The sequence below is a fragment of the Eucyclogobius newberryi genome, unplaced genomic scaffold (assembly GCF_026437365.1).
Source record: "Eucyclogobius newberryi isolate DKJ021-1_F unplaced genomic scaffold, fEucNew1.0.hap1 SCAF_10, whole genome shotgun sequence".
Lineage (NCBI taxonomy): Eukaryota > Metazoa > Chordata > Actinopteri > Gobiiformes > Gobiidae > Eucyclogobius > Eucyclogobius newberryi.
In genome coordinates, this window is record NW_027315724.1 from 33,913,865 (window position 1) to 33,924,203 (window position 10,339).

At 41.0% G+C, this 10,339-nt stretch overlaps 1 protein-coding gene across 1 annotated transcript; it reads left to right on the top strand.

Annotated features, from left to right (window-relative positions):
* Positions 1-931: 931 nt before the first annotated feature.
* Positions 932-5,663, top strand: LOC140372042 (tapasin-related protein-like; the record flags this gene model as incomplete). The annotated part of the gene is made up of 6 exons (XM_072459301.1): positions 932-1,124; positions 1,239-1,514; positions 2,788-3,111; positions 3,628-3,951; positions 4,800-4,886; positions 4,958-5,663. Coding segments are annotated over 6 exons (1,230 nt in total), but the record flags the coding sequence as incomplete, so codon positions are not given.
* Between the last annotated feature and the right edge of the window lie 4,676 nt (positions 5,664-10,339).

The following is a 10,339-nucleotide window of genomic DNA, read 5'->3' on the forward strand; positions in this document are numbered from 1 at the left end:
ATAGTCTTGATTTGCGTCTTTCTACTCAGAGGTGAGTTTCATAATTGATGTCTCAGAATATTACAAACTGACAAAACACGCGCTGCGGCTCGAAGATTTGAAAAAGTGCTCGGAAATAAAATACTAATGACCCACTACCACTGCTAATTACTGCTTTTATCACAATTAGGATATAGTTACTAAGCCTGTCACAAATTCTATAGCATTTTATTAAAGCTTAACATGTCTAGTTTGATTGTGAAGTTGGCAAAACCAAAGCAAACATGAAACAAAAGTACTATTTGAAAGGTTTACGTGTAACTTTTCTTGTGGAGGGTCTTTTTAGGCATGTTATTGCTTTATTTATGGTGTGACATATTCGCCTCCATGGAGACGAGCAGCAGGTGGCACGATCAGGCCAATTTACAAGTCAAATCTGTGGAGGGGTGGCAACCAATCCATGTTTTTAGAGCAATGCAAAGGCAGTCATTGAACAATAGACAGTGGAACGTTACAGGCAATGCAATAACATCTCCATGGAAACGAGACCCTCCACCAGAACAGTTTAAGGTGATGCCTGTTGTGCCTGGTCTAACTAGAGATGTGAAGATTATGTTAATCGATAATCGTGATTATTTAGGTCACAATATAATCGTGAAGACTGAAAAATTATAATTGTGATAGAAGAAAAATTACGTTTTTTAAATTCATTTGATAGAAAAGTGCCAATTTTCTCACTAAATTATGTCTTTTTCAGTTCAATTAAAAGCTAAATTAAGTTCTGTCTGATTTTTTTTATCTTGCCGTTTATGTCAAATTAATCATTCAGAAAGTTTGAGTCACATATTGAGAAGAAGTGTTAAGAAAACAAGAAAGACATTTGAATTATATGGTTGTTTTGGTTAAATCGCAGCGTTTTTATTCTCAGAATCACACTTGTAATCCATTCTAACCTGAAATCCTCTCAGATGTCCAGAGCGCTGGGCAGATTTCCGTGCTGCCCTGTAGATTCACCGATGAAGAAGTGAAGCCGAACACCAAAGGCTACTCGGACACAAAACACATCCCCAGATCGGCCGTCCTGCAGTTTGGACTGAAAGGAGACCCTCCAGTGCACCCCGACACCATCACCTTTCTCATCACCCGTGAGTTTGTGGTGTTTTTATTCTAATAGTGCCATCAGTGCTTGTCTTATAACCAGAGGCAGAGAAAGAGCTTGCTATGTTCATTTTTGTGCTATCTTCTATGATTATTTCTAGCGTCAAAGTTGGATCTGCGTCAGTTGCTGGCGGGTGCAGAGGTGGAGCACTTATCCTGTGGACTGCAGCGCTACAGCACAGACGGGTCCCACATCCGCTGGCCCGTCAAAGGAGAGCGCGAGTACAACCGCTGGTACACAGTGAACATATCTCACTCCAAAAACCTGTTTGATATCATGGGTTTCATCAGACAATCCACCGACCAGCCTCCAACGGGACAACACGACTACAAGAGCTGGGCCGTCATTCAGGACAAGGAGATACTCACTACATCAGGCAAGTGTGTGCTACAGTATTGGAACGTGGAACTAGAAAAAAGAGACAGATCCAATTGAAGGAGTGTCAGGTGTTAAGAGTTCATGAGTCCAACGGCAGAGGGAAAGAAAGTGTTCTTGTGGCGGGAGGTTCTGGGGGCCTCCTGCCTGAGGGGAGTGGCCTCCTGCCTGAGGGGAGTGGCCTCCTGCCTGAGGGGAGTGGCCTCCTGCCTGAGGGGAGTGGCTCAAATAGTCCGTGTCCAGGGTGATCTGACCTACACGTCCCAGAGCCCTGGAGACGTACAGGTCCTGCAGAGATGGAAGTCTGCAGCCGATCACCTTCTCAGCAGAGGCACAATGCGCTGTAGTCTCTGTTTGTCCCTGGCTGTGGCTCCAGCGTACCACACGGGGATGGAGGAGGTGATGGAGGAGGTGATGGAGGAGGTGATGGAGGAGGTGATGGAGGAGGTGATGGAGGAGGTGATGGAGGAGGTGATGGAGGAGGTGATGGAGGAGGTGATGGAGGAGGTGAGGATGGACTCAATGATGGCCGTGTAAAAAAAAGTGAAGCACATTTTTGTCGTGTTATTGGTCTTTAAACATGCTCTTACCTTGACATCTCATGTTTTAGAACTTTAAAAAAAATGGATACAAATATGGATACACATTACAATTGTTATAACTGAGAATAACAAGACCAGATGTTGGTCGTGTAGATCAAAGGAATTTATTTCCCTCACAATTACAAAACGAACAGATTAAAGAACGTTCTGTCCCTCAAGCGCGCTGGGGGCTTCTCACACACACAAAAGATATGAATATTCATAAGAAGGTGGATCTTCTGGGACCACCTCTTGGTACCAGGCTGTTCCAGGACATCCTAATATGGTCGTGAGGTGACCCTTGACCCAGACAGAGTTGGTTGGGGGAAGCAGAAACAGACACAAGCAGTGTGTCCAGTATGAAATAACAATAAAAGGTTAATTAATGCATTACAATATTAAATGTTCATTAATTACAACACTTTATATAAATGCTATTTTAGAGAGGCAAATTTGTGTGATGTAAGATTATTTTAGTTGTGAATGCTTGATAGAATTTAGTAAAATAGTTACACTGGTTGACAAACATATATTGGGATATATTGGGACTATACTGAAAGCGTGGACAAGCATGTTTTATAATAGAAGTCGCTGCTTTGCTGGTGAAAATCAACAGCAGAAATAAATCAAACAGGTAGTGAATAAATCCAGCCAGGGTAAGATCAGGTCTAATGTATGTTTTTTTCTGTTTAGTGGCGATGGTGATGCAGACCCAGACTCCAGTGGTGAAATCCTTGCTGAAATCCCAGGCCAAACTACACTGCCAGTTCTACATCGACCACAAATCTCCTAAAGTGACTTTGGAGTGGCGTAAACTCAGAACCAAAGCTCCTCTGTTCACTTACAACAGCCCGTCAGGACAGACCCAGGGCTCGGGGGTGGCATTGAAGCAGCTGGCAGCAGGGGGCGCCACCTACACCACTCAGCTCACTGAAGTGGACAGTGAGGGCACTTACCTTTGCTCTGTTCACGTGCACCCTCTGCTGGGGAGTCTGAAGGTGGCGCTGCACAAACAAGGTGAGGAGAAACTTTGACTTTTGATCCTGGTCAATGTACACGCAGTTTACACCACGTATTAACCAGAGATAAACCAGGACAGACTCTAAAACAACCAGAACTATGATTTAACTTGGTCTAAAACAGGGCTAAAGGGGTCTAACGTAATGTTTCCCAACCAAGGGTACGCGAGCACTTACCAGGGTGGGTTTATTTATGTATTTTTGTGATGTTTTTTGATTAAACAGGGAATTGTGTGGGAATTATTTGGCCTGGATGAGCCTCCTCCTGCTTGTTTCACTGTACATGTAGTTCTTTTAGATAATATTCCACAGTATGGCATTAAAAGTGTGTATGTCCATGGAGAATGTTCCAAGTTTTTTTTCTGAACATTGTTTTCCACTGGGGATAAACTGTCTCTGTCAGTATCTTTGTTATTAGTTATTAAATGCACAGGTTATGTCTAACAGTCTGAACAGTTACGTCGAACACCTTTAAGTTCAGTGTTATGACCGTTTCGATATACTTCCCTCGTAGCGCCTCCACGTGTCTCCTTAAACGTCAGCCCCACCCTGACTTTATCTGAAGATGCTGTGAAGACGGTGGTGTGCAGTGCAGAGGGTTACTACCCCCTGGATGTGGACATACTGTGGTCCCACAGGGGCAGTACTGAGGTGGGCCCTCGTGTGGACTCATCCCAGCTCACCAGTCACTCCAAGAGCCCCGACCACACGTACAGCCTGTCCGCCTTCTTCCAGCTGCAGCCCAAACTCTGGGACTCAGGGAGGAAGTTCACCTGCTCCGTCCATCACCCAGCGCTGCCGGCCCCCATCAGGAAAACCTTCACGCTCATTGTGACAGGTACAGACGTTACACATCGGGCTTTCAGAACGATAAAGTCGTGAACACAACAAAAGCAGCAAAAGATAAAAAAGCACTTTTAGATTCAAGTTACTACATGTACTTACTAAATTTGTCGCAATCATTATTTTTCTTGTTCTTACGATTATATTGCGACCGGACTAATCTCAAGTATCGCCAATTTTTTTATTTCTCAGCTGTCAATCAAACTTATTTGATTGAAAGAGCCAATCGGAAATAACCTCCACCTCCACTATGACCGCCTCTCTTTAGTGGCTATAATTTACAATTTAGTTTTGGAAAATAGGTTTAAAATGACATACAAATGAGATAAAAGCAGGTCAGATTTGTTGACCTGGTTATGCTGTAATTACTGGGCCTGGCCACATGAAACAAAAACGGGCAGGAAGTTCAATGTCTTCTCTGTCAGCAAAAATAAATTAAACTTTCATTTCACACAGTGAAGCCATTATTCAAACCCAGAGATCAGTTGAAATGACTTTAAATCATAAGATTAATGTAGCTTTGTAGAGACAATCCATAATAAATATTAGTTTGAAATGTTGAGAGAAGCACTGAGATTGTTTACACTCTCGGGTAACTTTATTATCTTGTAGAATTTAATTACTTTTCCAATATGTCATGTAGAATTTAAGACTTTTCCTGCAGTTACAAAATCAACCACACGGGGGAAGCAAACACAATTAAAGATACACAGACTGATCTCACATTACAGTGACTGATTATCTTTCAAAAATAAATGTATTTAAATATATCCTACAAATATATTTAAATAAAATCATCAACATCTTCTCATAAAGTCATTGTTTTGTCATGATCCCGTTCAGAGCCGTTCATCCATCAGTGGTTTCTGGGCTTCAACATGGTCATTCTGGCGTTCGTCCTGATCCTGGTTCTGCGTAAAATACTCCGAGGTGAACGTACTGATGAAGACAGGTTCATCACATTTTATATTGACCTAAAATGTTGTCTCTTTTGTGTTTAGTGAGAAGATGTCGGTTCCTTTGGTAAACGCCAGGATCAGATTTGTGTCCGGGACAAGTTTACGAAGCAGCTTTGTTTGTCCAAGAAGAAGTGTGTGTGTGTGTGTGTGTGTGTGTGTGTGTGTGTGTGTGTGGGTGGGTGTATGTGTGTGTGTGTGGGTGTGTGTGTGATTTTATTCCTCAGGGTGATTTTTCTTTCTTCTTTGATTTGATCAACATGTTATACTTTTGTCCTGCACATAATATTGGGGTATAACATATAAGCAGATCATCATTTCACATTTTGTTCAACGTAATGCAATATCAATCCAAAATGGCTGAATAAATAGGGTAATTTACTGAGCACTCTCACTCAAACATGCTGGACTCAATGGATACACAAACTTAAAGGTTGAATGGACGATTTTTTTGGCTCAAATCTGAGTCTTATTTCCTCGTGGCGTGGAGCCGATTTGTCCTGCCACGTGTCAATCATAAAACGCACCTATCGCTCTCCTGCAGCCGCGTGCGGCTCGTCCCACGTTTCTATCATCATATAGTTCCCTCAGTGTACGGGACAAAATGAAGACGGAGAAAGACTGTTTGAGCTGACTCAGAAGAAGACGGAAATCTACGGGAGACGAGAGATGCGATGCGATCCGTCGCGTTGATAAACAAACGCACGTGTGTGTTGTATCAGTCGCACGGGGGAGTGGCATGTGCACGGGGGAGTGACATGTGCACGGGGGAGTGGCACATGTGCACGGGGGAGTGGCACATGTGCACGGGGGAGTGGCATGTGCACGGGGGAGTGACATGTGCACGGGGGAGTGGCACATGTGCACGGGGGAGTGGCATGTGCACGGGGGAGTGACATGTGCACGGGGGAGTGGCATGAGCACGGGGGAGTGGCACATGTGCACGGGGGAGTGGCATGAGCACGGGGGAGTGACATGTGCACGGGGGAGTGGCACATGTGCACGGGGGAGTGGCATGTGCACGGGGGAGTGGCACATGTGCACGGGGGAGTGGCATGTGCACTGGGGAGTGGCATGTGCACGGGGGAGTGGCATGTGCACGGGGGAGTGGCATGTGCACGGGGGAGTGGCATGTGCACTTCCACCTGAGTTCTCAAATCACAGAAAAATCGTCCATTACACCTTTAAGTAAGCGAAAGATGAAAGAACAGCGTCATAACAACATTTTGCACACGTCTCCTTTAAGTCGAGCTGCCATTAAACACCTTTTGAGGCCAGAGAAGCACAAGAAAACAATGGATGAAAAAATGTTTCTTCCTGGTGTTGATTATAACTGAACTGAATCCTGTATCTACTGTTGAACAAACTTACAATGCACTGGATCTTATTGAATGTTTTGTGTTTTTATGTAAGCTTTGTGTTGGGCTTCAAGGTTTCTTATGTTGTTTATAATAATTTTGAGCGTTGAAGTGTTCTAAGAATGTAAAAAATAAAGTGCACTACAGTAAATCCTGGTTTATTCTGACTCCCACGGTAAAAACACGTAGTTGATGAGTGTGTGCATCTGGTTCGTTCACCGGTAAACTCACGGCAATAACACTCGCGTCTTAATAAATATATTTGCACACAACTAAACACAAGGTTTTAACTTCAAACTTGTGTGCACAGTTTGAGGTGCCCATAATTGCAGACAAAGCAAATTTATAATAATCCTTTTATTATTATACAACCACCATAACATTTGTGGAACTTGTATGATGTATTCAACGTGCCATATTAAAATTGCCATATTACAATTAAAAAAAAGGGGGAAAAAATTGTATTCATCCATTATATGTTTCTATAACTTAAAATGTTGATGTAAAATGCCTGATTTTTGGGGTGAGAAGCTTATGTTGTACAGTAAACGTCCAAATTAAGTTGTCATATTTCTGTCATTTTGCATTCGTCTGATACTTAAACCACAACTTTTAATACATTTAAAGACATGTTATAACACACTTTTATTGGATTGACATAATATCGTCATTTGACATTATTGACATACTCGTGTTTGTTAAAATCGCCCATTGCATCATCATCTGCGTTGTCCCTCTTCTGGTCTGTAGCTGCAGTGGTTTGATCTGCAGAAGTGTCATGGCCTCGGGCGTGGAGAGCATTAACTCCTGGGATAAACAGTGCTCGGTCTGGACTGGTTCCAGATGTGGCCCCGCGGTGAGCGTGTGGTTTACGGGATCTTTATGGGGGAAATGGCGTGTCGCGACCATCGAACGGGGAGAAGAAACACTCGCTGTGTAAACAGAAGAGATAAGGTCTCGGCCATGTTTACCTCAGGAGCCCACCTGGAGAGTTCCACCACATTTCAGAGTCAACACCAGGAACAAAAATAGTACTTTATCTTTGTACGGCTTTGCAACTTTATTGAAATTCTGCGTGTTTCTGCTTTGCACTCGTGTAACCAAACAGTGAGTGTTACTTCTGACAACTATGAATCGAGTTAAAATAAAAACACTTCCCTTTTAAACCATCTTCACCACCACCACCTCGACTACTACATTATACTACAGCTTAATTACTTCCACCAGTGATTTTGTGTTGATTCGATACCGAGTAATACAACGGAAAGTATCTCAATACAATACAATACGATACCATTGAGTTTAGTTTGAAAATGCATTGAAACCTCCATTATAAACATGTACGGCGGCGGTTCATTGTTTTGGCTCCACACCAGTTTGAACTCTTTTATTTACCTTGAATTAAAATTGTATTCAAAAACATCTCTTTACTTTTCAATACCATTTCTGAGTTGATCTGCCCATCTCTGAAAATACTACCCAACACGACTTATTGGCTGCTTGAAAATGTTGGCAACTCAACACAGCGTTGGCCATTTATTGACATATAATGATTGGAAATGGATTTAATGCCAGATGCCCTTCCTTATATCTAGATTGGAAGCTGTTGTTTTTTTGTACGCTCGTCTGTCTAACACCGAACTTTGACTTCAGCTTCAGTAATACTTAGTTTGAAGTCACAGTACTCTGACTTGTGTATTCTCGATATGGCAGTTTCACGTGTTTTTCCTAATTATGACGTTGTTTGGTGAGTTTGTTTCTCTGGTAAATATTGAGCATAGTTTAACACCAGTCACGATGCGGTTTGTGAAGGAAATTTGACAAATAAAAGTGGAAAATTACAGGAAGTAGTGCTGCGTTCTACAACAGAATACCCCCACCTCTGTGATGTCATCAAAAAGCGCCTTCCAATCAAAGATGCAGAGACAATTTGCACGCATGGCAGTTTAAACACTCCTTTAACAAAATTAACATGTTGTCAGGTGTCTTTATTTATCAAATCACAACTATATTGTACTTTGGCCTTTGTTAACAATCCGGTTGCTAGGTAACAGTTGTGGAATTACCTCTAGCTATGTCAGACCAGGAAGTGACATTATAAACACCACCAAAATGGACTAATTGGATAATAAAAGGCAAAATGTTTGGTTTAATCTGATGTATAATCGCATTATCTTTGTGGAGTCTAACGTGTCATATGGACTTTAAGTTGGAGGTCAGGACATAAATATGAGGTAGAATTTGCTGTCTAACTGTCGTATTGTAGGTTTGTTGATCTGGTTTATGGTCCATATCTCTGTAAGTCCTGGGCCTCTCCACCTGAAACAGAAACTGGCAGGAAGCTCAGTGTCTTCTCTGGCGGCACAAATTAACAAAACAAAAATCTGTTTTTCATTGAATCAATTACAGGCATTTTCTATTCCCCAAAAATTATGCTCGAAACATTTGGTGGAGGTACGTGCTTATGCCCATGGAGATCGCAATAATGTACTTTTGTGTTTGCTTAATACAGCCAAATACATACATTTTTCAGACTTTTTCGTCATAATTTTTTCATCATACATTTTTCATAAATTTTTCATCATACATTTTTCATCATCATTTTTCATCGTCATTTTTTCATCATACATTTTTCATAAATTTTTCATCATACATTTTTCATCATCATTTTTTCATTATACATTTTTCATAATATCTTCATCATACATTTTTCATCATACATTTTTCATCATACATTTTTCATCATAATTTTTTCATCATACATTTTTCATAAATTTTTCATCATAAATTTTTCATTATACATTTTTCATCATACATTTTTCATAAATTTTTCATCATAAATTTTTCATTATAATTTTTTCATCATACATTTTTCATCATAATTTTTTCATCATACATTTTTCATCATACATTTTTCATACATTTTTCATCATACATTTTTCATCATACATTTTCATCATCATTTTTTCATCATACATTTTTCATCATACATTTTTCATCATACATTTTTCATCATACATTTTCATCATCATTTTTTCATCATACATTTTTCATCATACATTTTTCATCATACATTTTCCATAAATTTTTAATCATAAATTTTTCATCATAAATTTTTCATTATTCGTCAGTTACTCGACTAAAACAACAGAGTAAAACTTACATAAAAAACAGACAGAGCCACAGACATCGCAGGAGACTTCTGAGAGGACTTTTCCACTCGAGACGCTGACTTCTGGCCCCGAACGCTCTCGCTTTCGCCAACACAGTGTCCAGACTCTGTTGCATAAGAGCGAGAGTGAAATACGATTTACACAGCGAGCTCCAAACCGACATTTAAGTCGAGTTGTGTCATCGCTTCACTATGTACCAGGCGTCGCCAAATCTTCTGAGCGTTTCGCAATGACGTTTTTGGGGGAAACTGCTGCATGGGTTGTTTGTCTGTATTTCTGCGTCGGTCGTGACGGTGAAGGACAGTTTGTGCTTCGCGTTGATGAATGACGCTGTATTTTTAACTTTGCTGTTTGTGTTTTCGTAGAAACTAAATGGCAGCGATGTAAGAGGAGCTCAAGGATTTCGTCTGGTGAAGTTTCGAGTGTTAAGTGCGAAAGCAGAAAGCGTTGGATTGGGTTTTGCAATGGGGGGGAAGTGTTGCCAAAGCTCCAGCTGGATTGAGTCAAGACGTTTTATCAGAGCAGATGAAGTTTGACAGTTAAACGGTCTTATATTCTGATAAACTGACACACTCTGATTATGTTTGATGCTGTTTGTCTTGGCAAAAACGTACCTGGACTTGGGGTGTTGAGAATATTCAGTTAATCATCGTTGTGATTATTCAGGTCGCTGTATAATCATAAGAGCGAGACGATTTCAGAAGCAAAATTGAATCATTTGAATTCAAAATGTGTTCCGAAACAATAAACTTAGATGTAAAGTGCGTTATGTTAGCTATGTTAGCTACAACACAAACCCTTCGGCACATAATTCATGTTCAGATGCATAAATTCTAAGGCACGTGCACGGCTTTAGAACAGCTTTCTCACTCTGCACAGTGAAATAGGGGCGGGCC